The sequence below is a fragment of the Anolis sagrei genome, chromosome 6 (assembly GCF_037176765.1).
Source record: "Anolis sagrei isolate rAnoSag1 chromosome 6, rAnoSag1.mat, whole genome shotgun sequence".
In the NCBI taxonomy this organism is placed as follows: Eukaryota; Metazoa; Chordata; class Lepidosauria; order Squamata; family Dactyloidae; genus Anolis; species Anolis sagrei.
In genome coordinates this window covers 60,069,628-60,090,899 of record NC_090026.1, presented here as the reverse complement: position 1 = coordinate 60,090,899, position 21,272 = coordinate 60,069,628, and the positions used below count along the sequence as shown (strand labels likewise).

General features: G+C 41.2%; 1 protein-coding gene across 3 annotated transcripts in view; it reads right to left on the bottom strand.

Moving 5' to 3' along the window:
* CEP72 (centrosomal protein 72) overlaps nt 1-18,202 on the bottom strand; it is a 44,267-nt gene extending 26,065 nt beyond the window's left edge. For 2 of the 3 annotated variants that reach the window (XM_067470144.1, XM_067470145.1), the window contains exons 1-5: nt 17,859-18,049; nt 13,465-13,592; nt 8,528-8,720; nt 2,829-2,943; nt 1,299-1,477 (exon numbers count right to left, since the gene is read on the bottom strand). In XM_067470144.1, the coding sequence (XP_067326245.1) occupies nt 1,299-1,477; nt 2,829-2,943; nt 8,528-8,720; nt 13,465-13,592; nt 17,859-17,940 (697 nt within the window). In that variant the 5' untranslated portion in view covers nt 17,941-18,049. The other variant, XM_060781469.2, reaches the window with a different exon arrangement.
* Between the last annotated feature and the right edge of the window lie 3,070 nt (nt 18,203-21,272).

Sequence of the window (21,272 nt, the reverse complement as noted above, 5' to 3'; positions counted from 1 at the left end):
ATGTGGGTAATTTTAGCTGAAGTTATAAATCCCTTACTTGTGATGGACCAAGTCTCTGTCAACATATCAATGGAGGGAACTATGGCATGAGAAGCCAGTAAGGAGTAATAATAATTACTTGTGCCCTCTCCAGCCGATTTTTCATTAAAACTCTGAATAATCTGTAGAAGAGGAAAGGCACACAATAGACCTTTGGACAAGCCACCAACCTTGCATTTGAACTTCTATCTATAGAAACAAAAGGTTGCCTAACTTTAGATTGTCTTAAGATAGTTTGTACTACTCTGGGTGGCCTTTCAAATCTGTTGTTTTCTCTGCTGCTGCCAGATGCTGCAGAGTCCAGCTCTTGGTTTTACTTCCATTTGAATCATAGGATCATAGAATCATAGAGTTGGAAGAGACCTCATGGGCCATCCAGTCCAACCCCATGCCAAGAAGCAGGAATATTGCATTCAAAGCAGCCCTGACAGATGGCCATCTAGCCTCTGCTTAAAAACCTCCAAAGAAGGAGCCTCCACCACACTCCGGGGCAGAGAGTTCCACTGCTGAACGGCTCTCACAGTCAGGAAGTTCTTCCTCATGTTCAGATGGAATCTCCTTTCTTGTCTGAAGTAATACACATTTTCTTTAATAAAAGTTCTGCTCCAAATTCAGAGACATGTCACTCATTCAGCAATTGAATTGCAATGTTAGTCATATTGTGCTGCTCATCCCTCACAATCCAATGACTCACAGTCTCGGGGGAACTTACAGAAATTAAATCATCCTCCATTTGTTGCCTTCTCTTCTCAGAAGGCAAGCAGGCATCTTCCCTAACTTCTATCCACTTTGTTCTGTTCCCTTTTCCTGTTGATTAGAATCGGTGGCTTGCTCCTTCAGTCTACCTGAGAATGGCTGTGCCTTCATGATCTGTTCACAGGAGTCCTAGAAGCATTCAGCTGGCAAATGCTCATAAAAATGTAGGACAAGAAGGAACCCTGATCCAATAAGGCTCTTCTTACATTCTTAATTTCAAATGTAAACCAATAACGTATGAATTATGTCTTTGCAGTCTACCACACCTCCAATTTATCTTAAAAGTTCACAGGATGATCACTGCAGTGTAGGAAATACAAAACTTCTCCTATATTGTGATATCACAAAATGACATCGCAATGCATAATGGAGACAACATTGTCTGCAAACAAGGTATAGACACATAATATTTCAGTATTGAACAAATCAGAAGCGTAGGAGAGCTGATGAACTACTGAATTACTGACAATGAAAGAAATTTTAAAATTCAAAAAACTACATACTCTGTAAATCATGAAATTTAACATCAGGATTTGTTTGAGATGATCCAGTTAACCTTCGAGGCTTGTGTAAATCCCATTCACACTTTGCAATGAGGTTTAGAACTGCTTCGTCATCTTCATCCATCACCAAGCACTTTTTTGACATGACATTAATGTACTCAGCTCTTGGATGGAGAGATCTGGAATAAAAAACAACATTTTTTTGCTACTAGTGCCACCAGATCTCAGTATTGGGACTTCTTTAAACAATTCAGGATGAACTGCTACAGTGTGTTTACTTACTCTACCCACAACTTATATACAATTGCTCAAATATGTGCTTTAGATTCCAGGCCATGGTTTCTAGATTAAGTCTTCTTAAACTTTTTCCACTTGCAATCCCTTTCTGCCTGATAATTTTTTATGTGACCCTAGGTATATAGGTGGCTTTGGAGAAGAAAGAGGGAAATCCTCCATTTTTGAGGGAAGGGTTGTATATAATTTCCTCAGCAAATTCTTCAGCCCTTTTCCTCTGAGTGAGCCTCTAACAGCCTACACAGAAATTAAGTATTGGAAACTCTAGGATTCTTAGTCAAACATTTACGATTTCTTTTTTTCCCAGGTAAGGAGCCCTGACATAGTTTACTGATTATATGAGTCAGTTATTTGAAATTAAATCATAGCATGACGTTAATCTGACTGAGTTACAGGTTTTAAAGGAAATTCCTTTTAATACTCCAGATTTTAGGGAAACTGGGTTTTGTTTTGTTTTTGTCGTGTCAGGAGCAACTTGAGAAACTGCAAGCCGCTTCTGGTGTGAGAGAATTGGCCGTCTGCAAGGACGTTGCCCAGGGGACGCCCAGATGATTTGATGTTTTTATCATCCTTGTGGGAGGCTTCTCTTATGTCCCCGCAAGAGGAGCTGGAGCTGATAGAGGGAGCTCATCCGCCTCTCCCCGGATTTGAACCTGCGACCCGTCGATCTCCAGTCCTGCCAGCACAGGGGTTTAACCCACTGCGCCACCGGGGGCTCCACAGGGAAACTGGGTTGAGAAGTCACATGAGAGCATAGAATTATAGAATCAAAGAGTTGGAAGAGACCTCATGGGCCATCCAGTCCAACCCCCTGCCAAGAAGCAGGAATATTGCATTCAAATCACCCCTGACCTCATGAAATAGTACTCTAAACACATATACTGTATAAGGAAAATTCACATATGTATTGTAGCAGAATACAAGTAAAAACTACATTCCACTGGACACAGTTCTACACTTAATTACATGCAAACATAGGACAAAGGTGATGAGTTCAGTATAGGTGGCTCAATGAAATCCTCTACAGTTCGCTTACCTGGTGCTTCCAGATACAATGAAATACACATTATGGCCTACCATTCTAGAAGGGCCCCATTTCTAGAAGGAATTTTCAGGCAGCACAACAATTGGGGTGCAAACATAAACTACTCGTGCAAACTTTTGGACCTATCAATATTTCCAAACCTTTCAATGGCCGTGCACTGGCAAATACATAAATCCTTGCTCTCTTCTTACCTGCCAACTTCAGGCTTTTTTGCTGTAAGTGCTGGTTTCTTGAATTTACATGCATCATCTGTAGTGAAATGTAAGAGGGATGCTTTGCGCTCACTGTCTCTCACAGGACGATCATCTAAAAAAATCCAAGATGACAGCATTAAAGGAGAGAAAGTAGGTGGAAGCAACCAGAAAATCAGTTATTTTGGATTTGGTTTGGATTTGATCCAAACTATTAGAGATGTAATAATAATAATAAATAATAAAACTTTATTTGTACCCCGCTACCATCTCCCCAAGGGACTCGGTGCAGCTTACATGAGGCCGAGCCCACAATACATCAATACAAGCAATAACAGACACAATACAAGGCAATTAAAATAAATCTCATACACAAATAGCATAAACATTAAACTAGGTACAGTGCACATCAAAAATCTATGGCTGAGCCAAATGTAACTGAAGTTTAAAAAATAATGCTAGGCATGTACAAGATAAAGGAGGTGGGGCGTTGATGGATACAAGCAGTCCTAAATCAGTATAAAGTGCCTTTGGAGGACATAATGCTAAGGGTTCATTATTCTGGGAAGGCGCACTGGAACAACCACGTTTCAAGCTCCTCCTAAAGACTGCCAGAGATGGGGCATGCCTGATGTCCTAAGGGAGTGAGTTCCAGAGTCGAGGGCCACCACCGAGAAGCCCTCTCTGTTGTCCCCACCAATCGTGCTTGCGATGCAGGTGGGAGCGTGAGTAAGGCCTCTCCAGATGATCGAAGAGATCGTGTGGGTTCGTACACAGAAATGCGGTCACACAGGTAGGCAGGTCCCAAACCATTCAGGGCTTTGTAGGTAAGAACCTGCACCTTGATTTGGGTCCGGAAAATGAATGGCAGCCAATGGAGCTCCTTAAACAGGAGGGTTGACCACTCCCTGTAAGGAGCACCAATTAACAACCTGGCCGCCGCCCGTTAGACCAACTGAAATTTCTGAGCCGTTTTCAAGGGCAGCCCTATGTAGAGCGCATTACAGTAGTCCAATCTGGAGGTGGCTAAGGCATGGACCACCCTGGCCAGATCTGCCTTCATGAGGTATGGTTGCAGTTGGTGCACAAGTCTCAATTGTGCAAAGGCCCTCCCACCCACCACCAACGCCTGAGCCTCAAGCGTAAGTGATGAGTCCAGGAGGACACCCAAAACTGCGGACCTGTGACTTCAGGGGGAGTGCAACCCCGTCCAACACATGTATTGGCCAATGGGATAGAAATAGTGGTATCATGGCATGGGAGTGTCCATGTACTCTTGGGATTTATTACAGAGGGAAAGGGGAGCCATAGTCACTTACAACTGGTTTCAGAAAGTAAGGAAAATACTGAGTGAAATTCCATGCTCAGAAATACTAAAAGGAGAGGGAATTCAGTATATGGGAGTTCCTTCTAGGGACCCGGATCAGCCCCATGTGGTATATAGCTCATCCAATTACACACCAACCTAAATGATTAGAGTAGATGTACCCAAGATAAGATACTGAAGGCATAGCTACAGACAATTCCAAGAAAAATAAGAAGTGGAAAGAATCTAAAGAAACCAGGATGTGAAACACCTTTCAGATGAGCTGAGATTTAAAGAGAGAGATGTATAAGAAATGGAAGAATATGGAAACTACCAAAGAATACAAACAAATAGCCAATACTTGTACTATGTTGTAAATTCTCATTAGAGAATTTAAAAATAACAAAAATGAGGTATCTGGCTATGTTCAGAGGAAGTAGAAAAATAGGAAATAATAGTGCTACTGTGTAAAAAAAATAGTGAAATGCTAAGAGACAGAAATTAGGTAAAAATAATTAATGCCTTCTTTGCCTCAGTCTTCTCTCAAAAGGAAAACAGTGTTCCATGGCATAAGGAGAATATAGACCAGAATAGTTAAAGAGGTTGTAAAGAAAGACCTAGCTACTCTAAACAAATTCACTCCAACATGACCAGACAAGCTGTATCCCAGGAAGGGACTTGGAGATATAATCTCAGAGACACCGCCAGTAATATTTGAGAATATGTGGAGGACAAGAAAGAATGAAGGTGGTAAATGTTCCCATCTTCATCTTCAAGCAACTACTGATCAATCAGACTTATGTTGATACCAGGAAAAGTTCTAGACCAGATCATTAAATAGCTAGTCTATGCATACTTAGAAGCGTGGAGATTATGAAAAAAACAGCATGGAATTCTCAAAAATATGTCATTCCAAGCTAATCTCTCGTTGTTGTTGTTAAGAATTACAAATCTGATGCATCTGAGGAGTGCTGTGGAAGTAGTATGCCTTGATTTCAGTAAAACTTCTAGCATGGTCCTCCATGTTCTTGCAGGCAAGCTGGTAAACCTTTTTGGATTTTTTGAATGGTCACATTAGAAAATGCATAAGGATATAGGTAAACTACCATGTCCATCATCCCAGATCCATCTCGCCCAAGCACTAACCAGTATTATAAGTTGGTCAAGTTTGGTCCAGCTCCATCATTTGTTCAGAGTGCTCTCTGTTTACAGGTGAACTATAACCCCAATCATCCAAGGTCAATTACCTCCAAAACCTGCCAGTATTTAAAGTTGGTCATGTTGGGTCTGTGCGCCATGTTTGGTCGAGATCCATCATGAGCTGGGTTCACAGTGCTCTATAGATGTGGATGAACTATAATATCCAACATCAAGGCCAATTCCCTCCAAACCCTGCCAGTTCCTAAAGTTGAGTTTGGGGGGGGGGGTGTCTGTGTACCAATTTTGGTCCAGCTCCGTTGCTGCCAGGAGACACAGTGCTCTTGAATGTGGGAGTTGTCTTGGAATTCACCAACTCACATACATACATACATACATGCATACATACATACCATGACTTTTATTAGAGAGAGAAATGGAACAGGAAACTGAAGAAAGAAAGAACTGGAAAGAAAACAGATTTACTTTATACTTTCATATCATAAAGTTCACCTAGGGTGAGCAGCAATGTCCTCGATGAGCCAACAGCTCACATAATTGTGAGAAAGGACCAACATTTTCATCTCCACTTGAGGCTACAAGATAAGCTTTGTCTCCCTTTTGATTTAAGGATTAATGGCCCTTTAAAGAAGATGGAAGTCAGAGAGCTATGCATACAAATTGACCTACTGGTAACAACACAACCTATCTAAAGAGTTTATTTGCAATGAAAGTTATTACTGTGCTGGATTTACAATCTCTGGAGGAAGTTAAACACAGTAATCAATCTCCATTGTCATTTGTTCTGAGCTTGGGACCTTTCAAGTCCAAAAGAACTACATGGGCTGGCATACAAATAAGGAGAGATAAGCATTCCATCAGAAGAATTAAGTACAAAACAAAGAACAAAATCTATTTTATCAAAGCATTTATCCCCTCATAGTTACAGTTATAGTGTAGCATAAGATGTATGCATTATCAATGCATCTAATGAAATCACATTTGTAAAAAATATTGAAATACAATTAATGAATAGAATAATGCTCCTTTTCATGATACATGCTATTGTGTTGATATTGTTGAAAGAATTGCTTTCCGGGAAAGGCTTGGCTCTGATTCTCCACAAACAAGTTTTTAAAATTGGAATCACCTTCTCCTTCCCCCCTTGCTTTCCAGTCTGTGAAAGCGAAGCTGAATTACTTTTTCTCACTTCCAAAAGAATGGAATAACTCTTTAGGACCATTATCAGGCCATTCCAATAAAATAACCCAACTCCTTTTTTTTTCAGAGTAAAGGTAAGTGGTCTTGTCAGGCTCACACGTATGCACTGAGCAGTAGAGAAAGACAGCCTCAAAATTATTCATAAGGTTTTCAAAACTTTGAACTGGTTATTGAAAGATCCAGCATGGTATACCAGTTTGAGTGTCAGATAGTATCTCTGAAGACCAAGGTTCAAATCCCCACTCAGTCATGGAAACCCACTGGGTGACCTTGTGCAAGCCTTGATCTCTCAGCCTCCAAAGAAGTCAAAGTCATACCTACTTTGAATAAACCTTGCCATAAAACTCTGATATGCAACTTTAGAGTTGTCCTAATTCAGAAAATGTTTGAATGCACACAACAATGACAGAAAATGAAACAAGTTTTTCTTAAGATTTATTAGCTGTGATGAATTTTGGGCTGAATTTTTCATTTTACCCATTTCTGATTATTATTTCAGAGTCGACAACTGTCAAAATTACCTTCAATTGTAACAAATTTGTACAAAAAAAGAGCAATTGGCCAATGCAATTTTTTTATTTAAGAGAGTGCAGAAATAGTCAGGAACTGAAAAAAGTAAAAATTGGCCTGGAAGGAAAATTAACAATTTTATAAACTACCAGCCGTCCCCTGCCATGCGTTGCTGTGGCCCACATGGGGGTTCTGTGTAGGAGGTTTGGTCCAATTCTATCATTGGTGGGATTCAGAATGCTCTGTGATTGTAGGTGAACTATAAATCCCAGCAACTACAACTCCCAAATGTCAAGATTCTATTTTCCCCAAACTCTACCAGTATTCACATGTGGACATATTGAGTATTCATGTAGAGCAGGGGTCCACAAACTTTGTAAACAGAGGGCCAGGTCACAGTCCCTCAAACTGTTGGAGGGTCGGATTATAATTTGAAAATAAAAATGAATAAATTCCTATGCACACTGCACATATCTTATTTGTGGTGCAAAACCACTTAAAACAATACAATAATTAAAATGAAGAACAATTTTAGCAAATATAAACTTATTAGTATTTCAATGGGAAGTGTGGGCCTTCTTTTGGCTGATGAGATAGGATTGTTGTTGTTGTTGTTGTTGTGTGCTTTCAAGTCATTTCAGACTTAGGTTGACCCTGAGAGAGGGCCGGGTAAAAAACCTTGGAGGGCCGCATCTGGCCCCCGGGCCTTAGTTTGAGGACCCCTGATGTAGAGTTTGGTCCACATCCATCATCGTGTGAGTCCACAGTGATCTCTGGATGTAGGTGAACTACAATTCCAAAACCAAAGGACACTGCCCACCAAACCCTTCCAGTATATTCTGTTGGTCATGGGAGTTCTATGTGCCAAGTTTGGTTCAATTCCATCATTGGTGGGGTTCAGAATGCTCTTTGATTGTAGGTGAACTCTAAATCCCAGCAACTACAACTCCCAAATGAGAAAATCAATTTTTTGAGTGAAGGACATACATTGTGTTGTTAGGTGTCTTGTGTCCAAATTTGGTGTCAATTTGTCCAGTGGTTTTTGAGTTTTGTTAAACCCACAAACGAACATTACATTTTTATTTATATAGATGTCATCAAATAGGAAGAGCAATCTTGAGGAAATTAAGCGGTTTTGTTCCATTTGTAAATAAAGGATTTTTTGTCTCACATGTTACACAACAGGCACAAGTTGCTACAATATCAACACTCAAAAGGTAACAAAAATCAACTCTGGTTTTCAGGCAAGTGCTTTGAAACAACTTATATGCTACATGTTAGTTGTATACCTAAAATATTATGTGTAGAGAAGTCATTGAAGGAGAAGTGATCAATAATAGGGCCCTTCCACACAGCCACATAACCCAGACTATCAAGGCAAAAAATCCCACAAAATCTACTTTGAACTGGGTTATCTGAATCCACACTGCCATATACTCCAGTTCAAAGCAGATAATGTAGGGTTTTATTCAGCTGTCTGGAAGGAGCCTTAGTTATAAATACTTCCTAATTTAGAGTTACTTACCCAATTGCCTAAGATTAGGTAGCATGTGTATAACAAAAAGACGATAATCTGATTCATTTTTAACAACAGGATTCAGCCTGAGATCCACATCCTTAAGAGCCGTTAAGGTGTGCAGTCGAAACACTTCTGACAACGAGGAAATGTGATTGAAATAAAGATTGAGTTTTTCTAAGGATTCGAGATGTTGAAGACCCTGTTAACAGATAACAAGACGTTAGGAAGTTGTTTAATTAGTTATACCTTATTATTCTTGTAACATGTATTTACTCTGCTTAAGATAAATAAAGACTTTTTTTCTCATTCTTGCCATAGTTAGCTATTCTGAGCACTTAAGTCAACTGAGGTTGCCTTATAGCAAGTTAGGTTTGTGGTAAGTTCATCTATTTCTGGTTAATCCGACTGACAGTCCTATCCTTCCCATTCTGTGTTCTGAAATCTTATGAAATGAAGAATGCATGGAAGCGAACCAGGGCCATAGCCAGAAAAAAAATTGGGGGAGGGTTGAAAATTTGGTGGGGGGTTGAAACCTGCCTCCTAGCTCACGCTGAAGCAAAGAGCACAGCAGGGGACAGAGCAGCCTTCAATAGCCTGCAGCTCCGCCCCTGTCAACCACCTCCACCAAGTCTGGCCTCCTTAGTGAGAGCATTCAACACCCCCCCCCCCTCAACTTGGTTGCTTCACAACATTGGCTATCGCTGCAAGTAATGACAGTGTGAATAAATTGTCAATATTTTCTTGAGATAGTGCTTTCAGTTCTGGAGGGACTCTTAATTTTTTGTGTCTCATAGTCTTAGCATGGGGATATGGTTAATCAGTTAAAATTCATGAGTAAACCAGGTTTTATTTTTAACCTGAAAATTTTTGGGGTGGGGGTTGAACCCCGAAACCACCACCACCACCCCTCCCGGCTACCAGCCTGGAGTAAACCTACAATTCCTGCATACAGAATATGTACTTAAACTCTGTGCTATGTTACCATCTTAAATATCTTGGGTGAACTTTTTTCTCTGAGATTTTGTATCTAGGACGCAGAACAATGGCTTTAAACTACAAGAGAGGAGATTCCATCTGAACACGAGGAAGAACTTCCTGACTGTGAGAGCCGTTCAGCAGTGGAACTCTCTGCCCCGGAGTGTGGTGGAGGCTCCTTCTTTGGAAGCTTTTAAACAGAGGCTTGATGGCCATCTGTCAGGGGTGATTTGAATGCAATATTCCTGCTTCTTGGCAGGGGGTTGGACTGGATGGCCCATGAGGTCTCTTCCAACTCTTTGATTCTATGATTCTATGATTCCATTGTTCATATCTATTAGAAGATTTCTACTTTTTAAATAAAAAGATGCCAAGCTGCTTCACCATTTCAGGATAACCTGAAAAGAAAATCAAGTGAACCATACTTGTGTTTAAAACTAGGTAATATATTATTGCATGCCTTTACCCTCTCTGCATTGGTTTCTAGCGCATTGCTGGTTTTAATTCAAAGTGGTACAGTATTTATTTCTACGGTCCTAAACAGGGCAGGGTTAAGTCATGTTATCTCCTCTCATGTGTAATCTATTCACGTCCTGAGGTCATCTGAGGTATGTCCATGGGATGGCAGGTAGATACTAGACAGGCAATCTTAGTAGCGCTAAAGCTACAGAATGTCCTCCTCCGAGAGGGGTGCTTTATATTCTCCATTGGTGAATAAAAAGCCGTTGGTTTATTAGATGCTTATTATATTTATATATTTATATCCTAAGAAGAAATTCAAGAATATTTACAAGAATTTTTTTTAAAAGGTCAAAAAATTAAATCACAATACTATTTTAAAAACATGGTTGAGAACAGTTAAAATATGTAAAATGCTTGGTAGAAAACTTAAAAACACAGCATAGCACAGCACTGCTACTGCTCCATAATTAAATTTAAAAGCTCTGTCTAAGTAAAAACTTCTTCATTTCCTGTTGGAAAAAGAGCAGGGAGGTAGCCAACCAAACCTTCCATGCTAAGAATTTCCACAGCCAGAAGCAGAAAGCTTTCTCCTCACCACGAATGTCCCTGCAAAGCTAATGGGATTGAGAGAAAGCCCTTGTCTGCGGATCTAAAAACTCACATCAGGTTACAGAAGGAGATAAGAGTTTTTCAAACAGTCTGGAACCAAGTCGTATAAGACTTTAAAAATCAAAAACATCATTTGAATCTGCCCAGAAATTGATCATTGGGCAGTATTTCAACAAAGGGAGTCAACCAGTCCAATCAACAGCCTACCCACAGCATTTTGGACTCACTGAAGTTTCCTGAGGACGTGACCAAACAGAATGTGATCAAAGCATGTGTCACCATAGTCAGATCTAATGGCTCAAGTAACGGGTTCAGCTGGCACACTAGTTTTAACCGTGCAAATGTATGCTTGGTCAATGCCAAAACCTGATGCAGCAGAACTCAGTCCAAGGGTATGTCAAGAGTAGGGGATCTTAGGGGAAGTGTAACCACATGCTGAACAGGCTAAATCTCTATTCCTTGATCTGCTTTTTAACTAACTAGAAGTGCTTCTGTCCTGTCTGGGTTTTCAGTTTGTTTGCCCTAGTTCAGGCCCTTCTAAACTGCCATATAATGCAGATTACCAAATCAGATAATCACATTATCTGCTTTGAACTGGATTATATGAGTCTACACTGCCAGATAATCAAGTTAAAATCAGATAATCTGGATTTTTTACAGCAGTGTAAAAGGGGCCTAAATCTTTCACTGACAGCAGACACTAGTCAAGTACAGAAACTGCTTTCTTAGGATATGATGGAAAAGAGAACAGAGTTGTGTGTCATTATCTTCCTGGTGACACTGAACCCCCAAACTCCAGATTATTTTCCCCGAGCAGTTGCACCTATGTTTTAACTAAGTAATGAGAGGCGGGCATCCATCAGAAACATGTTCAGATCCACCCCTCAAAAATGAACCAGTCACCATAAAACTGCCCCCAAGTCCAATCCCAGGAAGGTGTCAGGGTAGTTTTCACCTTGCTCAAGACACCAGCACACACCAAGACTGTAGTTTTGTAGTTTATTGAGAAAAAGCAAAATCAAAACAGAGAAATAAAGATGCAGAGGTTCAATAGGCAAAACAGAGTCTTAAATGCAAAGGCAAGGTTTACTAGATCCACAGGTAAATAACATGAAGCATAATCCCTTAGTAATGGTCAAACAAGAGACCATGGTAAACAGATAGAATCAGGATCAGGATCCCAGTCTTCAAAAAGCCAGGAGCATTTCGCAAAAGCTGAGGCTACTGCACAGAAATTAACGGGTAAGAAATAACATGGGACGACACCAAATTCGGCGGGATAGCCAAAGTCCAGAGGACAGGAGCAGGATTCAAAATGATCTTGACAGATTAGAGATGGGCAAAACTAACAAAATGAAGTTCAACAGGGACAAATGCAAGATACTCCACTTTGGCAGGAAAAACGAAATGCAAAGATACAAAATGGGGGACGCCTGGCTCGAGAGCAGTACGTGTGAAAAAGATCTTGGGAGTCCTCGTGGACAAGAAGTTAAACATGAGCCAACAATGTGATGTGGCAGCAAAAAAAGCCAATGGGATTTTGGCCTGCATCAATAGGACCATAGTGTCTAGATCTAGGGAAGTAATGCTACCCCTCTATTCTGTTTTGGTTAGACCACACCTGGAATATTGTGTCCAATTCTGGGCACCTCAATTCAAGAGAGATATTGACAAGCTGGAATGTGTCCAGAGGAGGGCGACTAAAATGATCAAGGTCAGGAGAACAAGCCCTATGAGGAGCGGCTTAAGGAGCTGGGCATGTTTAGCCTGAAGAAGAGAAGGCTGAGAGGAGATATGATAGCCATGTATAAATATGTGAGAAGAAGCCACAGGGAGGAGGGAGCAAGCTTGTTTTCTGCTTCCCTGGAGACTAGGACGCGGAACAATGGCTTCAAACTACAAGAGAGGAGATTCCATCTGAACATGAGGAAGAACTTCCTGACTGTGAGAGCCGTTCAGCAGTGCAACTCTCTGCCCCGGAGTGTGGTGGAGGCTCCTTCTTTGGAAGCTTTTAAACAGAGGCTGGATGGCCATCTGTCAGGGGTGATTTGAATGCAATATTCCTGCTTCTTGGCAGGGGGTTGGATTGGTTGGCCCATGAGGTCTCTTCCAACTCTTTGATTCTATGATTGGACTGACAAGATATGCCTGTCAGCTACATCATTAAATAACCCTCCCGAACATGAAAGCATTGCGTTGACCTTTGGCTTCCCTCTTGCTAGCAAGGCGTGTGCTTCTCCGAACCCTTAATTACAAACGGTCCTGTTTGCTCATTAATTCACTATTATCTTCAAACTCCTTATCTCGGCCCAGCTGGGCCGGATCACTCTGGGAACCGAAAGGTGTCTCCAGCTGCACTTGTGGGATTGCACTGTCTCATTCCTTTCCCCTGGGAACAGGTTTGCTGTTTCTTCTTCAGAAGACACACTATCAGCCCTGTCTGGAGCATGTTAAGGAATCTCATGTACCGGAATCTGAAACCCATCAGTCTTCTCGTCATCCTGCAGAAAATACTCAGGCTCAGAAGACCCAGGCCCAGACCCAGGCCAGGAAGGACCAAACAGTTCAGTTTCAGACTCAGACTGAGCCACAACAGAAGGCAACTCACAAAGCTCATTGGTATCAAAAGCCCTTGAGAGATCCTGCAGAAATAACAGGAACACATTCTCCTTGTCTATTTCCATATACCAGAGTGACTTTGAAAATGGTTGCACTATGTTGTCCCCTACTAGTGATGCTATTCTGAACTTGGTCTCTCTTATGATCTTTTATGTTTAGTCAAACAGACAACTTCAGTTTTTGGACCACACAGGAATGCAATTGCAAATGAAATTAAATAAATCATAGATAGAATAAACAGATATACAATACAACATCAAAAACTCACAATATCATACCTCCAATGTCGTCAGTGCATTGCGTGAAAGGTCAAGAGATTTCAGACAAACAAATTTTTTCAAGGAATTTCCTAAATTAGTTATTTTTTCATGGTAAGTTCCAGGAAGAGACAACGACCGGACATCAGCTGAAATAAGATATTTTGGAGGGGGAGTTACTACATGAAATTAGTTTCAGTGACACTTAAACTAAGACCTCATCATAGGATGGATCAAAATGGTCGGAGGAGGAAAGGTTCATGCAAGTGGCGGGTTAGGGAGAAAGAGATAAGAGGAAAAATCAGACAAGTACAGTAGTACTAAAACATTTCAGTCTGAAAAGGTTGAAGCTGTACATAGTTCATTTTCTATTCTTTACAAAGAATAACAGATTTTTAAAAGAATGTAACCTGCTTTTTTCAGCAAATAAGCCTGTGTTTTATTTTAAAGAGACTATGCAATCTTTGAAATTATGTAGGACCTTCCAAATCAAAGTAAGACGAGTTATTTTGGGTACAAAATGCAAAGTATAATGTAGTTTTACTCTTCAACCTGTTTTCTTTTTTCTTTTTACTCTTGTAAAACAGTTTAAATTCATATCCTAGTTATTATATGTGTGTATTCTCTCTCAAACACACACACAGATATAAAATTTACATACCACTGCACTGCCAATTATCAGAATCAATAAATAACAAATAACAAAATAAGTAATAAAACCAATTTAAATATTAAAATACTATACATAAAAAACCCCAATAAAATATTCACGAATCCTTTATACCTAGACACATAAAGAATCAGACATCATGACGCAAGGAAAACACGAAGACATGTAAATAAGCTGAGATGGACAATTTGACAATGCTGATCAAGAAGAAATATTTGATTGAAGGTAAGACTTGGATACATTTACTGTTGTTGTTGTTCATTCGTTCAGTTGTCTCCGACTCTTCGTGACCTCATGGACCAGCCCACGCCAGAGCTCCCTGTCGGCCGTTACCACCCCCAGCTCCCTCAAGGTCAGTCCAGTCACTTCAAGGATGCCATCCATCCATCTTGTCCTTGGTCGGCCCCTCTTCCTTTTGCCTTCCACTTTCCCCAGCATAATTGTCTTCTCTAGGCTTTCCTGTCTCCTCATGATGTGACCAAAGTACTTCAACTTTGTCTCTAGTATCTTTCCCTCCAGTGAGCAGTCAGGCTTTATTTCCTGGAGGATGGACTGGTTGGATCTTCTCGCAGTCCAAGGCACTCTCAGAACTTTCCTCCAACACCACAGCTCAAAAGCATCGATCTTCCTTCGCTCAGCCTTCCCTAAGGTCCAGCTCTCACATCCGTAGGTGACAACAGGGAATACCATGGCTTTGACTAGGCGGATCTTTGTTGCCAATCTGATGTCTCTACTCTTTACTATTTTATCGAGATTGGACATTGCTCTCCTCCCAAGAAGTAAGCGTCTTCTGATTTCCTGGCCACAGTCTGCATTTACTATCCTTTTACTATCCTTTGTTTAAAGATAAAATGGGGATAATCTTTAATTAGTATAATTTTTATTTACAAAATGATATTAAAAGTAGAGGGAAGAAATGACGCTTAAACGGAGTAACAAATAGGTAGCTAAAATCAGAGAGCTCATAGAGGGAGGCCCGTAGGACCCTTCCATACAGCCATATAACCCAGAATATCAAAGTAGATAATCAACAATATCTGCTTTGAACTGGATTAGCTGAGTCCACACCACCATATAATCCAGTTCAATGTGGATTCTATACAGCTGAGTGGAAGGAGCCGTAGAGTAGTTTTAGTAGATACCTGTTCATAATGTGTATAGAGCCCCTTTTACACTGCATCAAAAATCCAGATTATCTACTTTGAACTGGAACTTTTTCTTCTCCACAATATTTTTATTGTTTCGACATTACAACATCTTGCTCACGCTTAGTTTCAATTGGTGCTCATACTTATACACACTTCATTTTATATAACATTCCTTTTGTCTGCACCTTCTTTTTCATACATCCTTCTCTTCGATGACATTTTGTATTGTTAACACCCCTAATCCCAACCCCCCATCACCATTCCCTGTGATCACATATTTACCCTATATCTTTATCTTTAACCATGCACACAATTTCCTTAATTTCTGTACAATATTCACATTGGGAAAAGGATCTTACCAGATTTCTCTGGGCAGGGAAAGAGCCAGGATTGCGTACAGAAACGTAATTGATGGGAAAGAGAGAGGGGGTTTGAACCTACCAGATTTCAGATATTACCATGAAGCAGCAGGATACACTGGTTGAAAAACTGGATAACACTAGAGAACCAAAATCTACTCAACCTAGAGGGCCATGACCTCAGATGTGGCTGGCATGCATACCTAAAGATTTCAACAGACATACAGAGTGAGGCAGCATAACTTCCTTTTTTCAAAACTTAATAAAACCCATTGTATGAATCAGAAATTTTTATTTTTTTATAATGTAGGCGCATATCTAAAGTTTTGTTTTATGTAGTTTTGAAGATCAAATTAGGTAGGTGATGTTCCCCATTCTCCATACACTGAGTAAACCGATTTCTGGCGTTTGTTATGACTCTTGCCAGCATAGCAGGTGTTATGTTGGCAATTTCTTCCTTGATGTTGTTCTTCAAATCTTGTAGGGTCCTTGGACGGTTCACATAAACACGGGATTTCAAAAACCCCATAGAAAAAAATCACAAGGGGCCAAATCTGTTCCAACTCATGATGGCAACTGAACTGTTAGGACAAAACTTTATACTCCCGCCTCTCAAACATAACTCCTGCTATGCTGGCAAGCAGGCATGTAGGCGGGGGGGGGGGGGGGGGCTCGGGGGGGCTTCAGCCCCCCCCCCGAAATTATCATGGTGGTTCGCGAAAATGCCTTACTGGTGCATTATTTAAACTGTTATGTTTATTCATATCATGAGGTCTCTTCCGACTCTTTGATTCTATGATTCTATGATCTGATCACCATACTCAATATATCCCATATGCATGGGGGCATTGGGGTAATGATACAAAAGGTTTGCTAGGCTAGACCCTCTTTCACTCAGACTCAGCCCCCCCCCCGAAACTCAGCCCCCCCGAAACTCAGGCCCCCCCCCCGAAACCCCCCCTGAAAATTTTTTTAGCCCCCCCCCCCCCCCCCCGAAACGAAATCCTGGCTACGGGCCTGCTGGCAAGAGTAATGACAAACGCCAGAAATCGGTTTACTCAGTGTATGGAGAATGAGGGACGTCACCTACCTAATTTGATCTTCAAAACTACGTAAAACAAAACTTTAGGTATGTGCCTACATCAGTGATTCTCAACCTTCCTAATGCCACAACCCCTTAGTACAGTTCCTCATGTTGTGGTGACCTCCAATCATAAAATTATTTTCATTGCTACTTCATAATTGCAATTTTGCTACTGTTATGAATCGTAATGTAAATATCTGATATTTACATTATTTTAATTCACTGGACCAAATTTGGCATAAATATCCAATACGCCCAAATTTGAATACTGGTCAGGTTGAGGGCAAATTTTGTATTGTTGGAGTTTGAAGTCTATAACCCTTTGGGTTTGATGTGAATGTACGGGACTGGGTCCCAATCTTGTGATCTGGATTTGTATATACACTTTGTGCTGGTCATGGACTGTAATAAAGTTTTGATTGATTGATTGATTGATTGATTGATTGAGGGCAAATTGATTTTGTCATCTGGAAGCTGTAGTTGCTGGGATTTATAGTTCACCTGCAATGAAAGAGCATTCTGAACTCCACCAATGATGGAATCAAACCACACTTGGCCCACAGAACTCCCATCACCAACAGAAAATACTGGAAGGTTTTGGTGGGCATTTACTTTGAGTTTTGGAGTTGTAGTTCACCTACATCCAGAGAGTACTGTGGACTCAAACAATGATGGATCTGGATCAAACTTGGCACAAATACTCAATATGCCCAAATGTGAACACTGGTGGAGCTTGGAAAAAATAGGCCTTGACATTTGGGAGTTGTAGTTGCTGGGATTTATAGTTCACCTACAATCAAAGAGCCACTTGAACCCCATCAACAATAGAATTGGGCCAAACTTCCCACACAGAACCAATGACTAACAGAAAATACTGCAGGGATTTGGGAGGAATTGGCAGTGATTTAGGAGAGATGTAGTTCACCTATCTCCGGATAGCACTGTGTTCCTACGACCATCAGAAATATGTGTTTTCTGATTGTCTTTGGTGACCCTGCTTGGCCTACATTTTTTTTCTGATTCATACAATGGGTTTTATTAAGTTTTGAAAAAGGGAGGTTATGCTGCTTCACACTGTATGTATGTATATATATGTATGTGTGTGTGTGTGAACAAGAAAAAGTTATGGTCAGAATAGGAAGGCAAGTACATACACACAATACAAACAGCAGGGTCATCTCGATGGGGAATGCCTTCCACTGATAGCAATGCCTTTATGACCAAGTATCCTTCCATAAACAACCATTACTCTACTGTTAGCCGTCCTCAAAAGCCACCCCCTCCCCGCTATGGAGTCTTGACTAAGCCTCGAGGGTACATGCCCGCCTCCCTCTCCAGAAACCAGCCGGTCACCGAGATTCTGGTGCCTCAGATTGACCCTGTCTCGAACATCTTCCTCCGTCAGCGGCGCCCCGTCCGCGGCCATCATTTTCAAATAGTGCGCATGCGCTCTCCTCGAGAAGAAAGCGCCGTTGGACGCGGCGCCCCTCGAGCTAGGAGACGGGGAGCGCGCGGCTGAGCTCGCGCTCATCTCGCAGGCGGAGGAGCCAATCAGAGGCCGAGGAGATGTGCCATCCACAGTTGACGCTGGCTCTCGAGCGTCCGGTTGCCAGGCAACTGATGTCAGCTTCCGGTTGTATAGCAGTCTTATGAGAAGTCAGCGAGAACGAATACAAAAGCGAACAAAAAACAGGAAGAGGGGAAAAGTAGTGTCAGTATGAATTAGCCTGTGTTACCTATAAGGCTGTCATGTATATTTTTGTGCAATATTAGTATCGGTGCAGGCTTGCTTCTTCTAAAAACAGCAACTCTGGCCCATAGTTACAAAAGCCCCTTCCACACAGCTCTATAAAATCCACATTGAACTGGATTAAATGTTGGGTGTGGACTCAGGGCCCTTCCAGACAGGCCCGATATTCCAGGATCTGATCTCAGGTGCCCAGGGGGGAGTCTCTCATTTGGTATCAGACATTGGTTGAGGTTCTGGGTTTGAGCCTGCCACTTTTGGACTCGCTTGCTGAGGTGTCTCTGTAGATCTTAGAAAACTATTTCTTGATTTAAGTCGTTGACGTGCTGGCTGATATCCAAACAAGGGATGCTGCAGAAGGCATCACTTTTTCATAGAATCATAGAGTCCAACCCCCTGCCAAGAAGCAGGAAAATTGCATTCAAAGCACTCCCGACAGATGGCCATCCAGTCTCTGCTTAAAAGCTTCCAAAGAATGAGCCTCCATCACACTCCGGGGCAGAGAGTTCCACTGCTGAATGGCTCTCACAGTCAGGAAGGTCTTCCTAATGTTCAGATGGAATTTCCTTTCTTATAGTTTGAAGCCATTGTTCCGCATCCTAGTCTCCACAGCAGCAGAAAACAAGCTTGCTCCCTCCTCCCTATGACTTCCTCTCACATATTTATACCTGGCTATCATGTCTTCCCTCAATCTTCTTCAGGCCAAACATGCCCAGCTTTTGAAACCACTCCTCATAGGGCTTGTTCTCCAGACCAAGCCCTTTAGTCGTCCTCCTCTGGACACATTCCAGCTTGTCAACATCTCCCTTAAATTGTAGTGCCGTGAATTGGACACAGTATTCCAGATGTGGTATAACCAAGGCTTTTTTTTTTTTTGCCGCCGCATGACATTGTTGGCTCATGTTTAAATTTGTTGTCCACGAGGACTCCAAGATCTTTTTCACACGTACTGTTCTCGAGCCATGAGTCCCCCATTCTGTATCTTTGCATTTCATTTTTTTCTGCCTGTGGAGTATCTTGCATTTGTCACCACTGAACTTCATTTTGTTAGTTTTGGCCCATCTCTCTTATCTGTTAAGATCGTTTTGAATTCTACTCCGGTCTTCGAGTATTGGCTATCTCTCCCAAATTGGTGTCATCTGCAAACTTGATGATCATGCCTTCTAACCCTTCATCTAAGTCATTAATAAAGATGTTGAACAGGACCGGGCCCTGCGGCACTCCGTTCGTTACTTCTTTCCAGGAAGTAACAGTGTTACCAATTAAACATCCATTTTTGAAGGAAAGAAAGTAAAATTTAGAGGAAATGAAACTTTTAAAGCAGAGGGCCATTCACAGTCCCTCGACTATTGGGGGGGGGGCAGTTTGAGGAAAAACATGAACAAATTCTTATGTATATATCTTATTTGTAGTGAAAAAACCATGAAAGAACAATACAGTGTTTAAAATGAAGAGTAATTTTAACCAACATAAACTTACCAGTATTTCAATGGGAAGTGTGGGCCTGCTTTTGGATGATGAGATTGTCAAGTTAATTAGGATTGTTATTGTGTCCCTTCAAGTCATTTCAGACTTAGTCTAAAGTTTAGGGCTGGGGCTGAGTAAATTACCTTGGAGGGCACATCTACACTGACCACTGGGGTCAGCTTCGAGCCAGCATAAAAGAAAGTGTGATTTCAATGTGTGAACAATTTGGTTAGTAATTGTTGTTATATTGCTTTATTACATTTAATGGCATCAAATTGTGCCTTCCTGAGTTCCCCTTTGGGGGGTGAGAAGGACGGGGCAGAAAATACTGGAAATAAATAAATAACTAGTAATCCCGAAACTGGCTTGAGGTCTGGATGACGCTCACATGCACTACAGAGGCGGACCTCGAACCAGTTCCAGAATCTGGAATTTGACAATCACCAACAATGCAGGGTTTTTTAAACCTCATTTTGTCAGAATACACATATATTGATCAGTGGAGTACATGTTGTGTAATGTGGTTTATAGTAGGTAAAGGTAAAGGTTGTCCCCTGACATTAAGTCCAGTCATGTCTGACTCTGGGGTGTGGTGCTCATCTCCATTTCTAAGCCGAAGAGCCACCGTTGTCCGTAGACACCTCCAAGGTCATGTGGCCTTGCACTGCATGGAGCGCCGTTACCTTCCCACCGGAGCGGTACCTATTGATCTACTCACATTTGCATGTTTTCAAACTGCTAGGTTGGCAGAAGCTAGGGCTGACAGCGGAAGCTCACGCCGCTCCCCGGAATCGAACCTGCGACCTTTCGATCAACAAGCTCAGCAGCTCAGTGCTTTAACCCACTGCGCCACCGGGGGCTCTGTGGTTTATAGTAGAGTGCACTATATATAAATATTAGGGGCTCTGTTTTAGATTATTCCCTGACTTTAATTATATCAGTTTAAAGTGCTTGAAGCACATTACAGTGTTTTCTCAGCATGCATTGTATAGATGCTGCACTTTGAAACTGATCCCAAAGCTGTATTAAATAGTCAGTGTTGATATGTCCAAAGCCACCCCAAAATGAATTGTGATATGTGAACCAATACTGTTCACATTAATACCAACACTTTAACAAACAGAAAATGTTATACTGCCTATAAAGTGCAAAAAGCTAATAACTGTACTTCAAAAATGTGCACTAATGGCAAACATTTTTAAAAATATACAAAATGCTTGTCCTTGGACTTAATAGTTAAGCCTGATTCATCAGGCTTAACTTTTGGCGATATTACAGAGCTATCATAGTTTTAGATTAAGTCAAGTTTTGAAAGAACGAATCTTGTGTGAAGTATCATAAGCTGAGGAAGTAT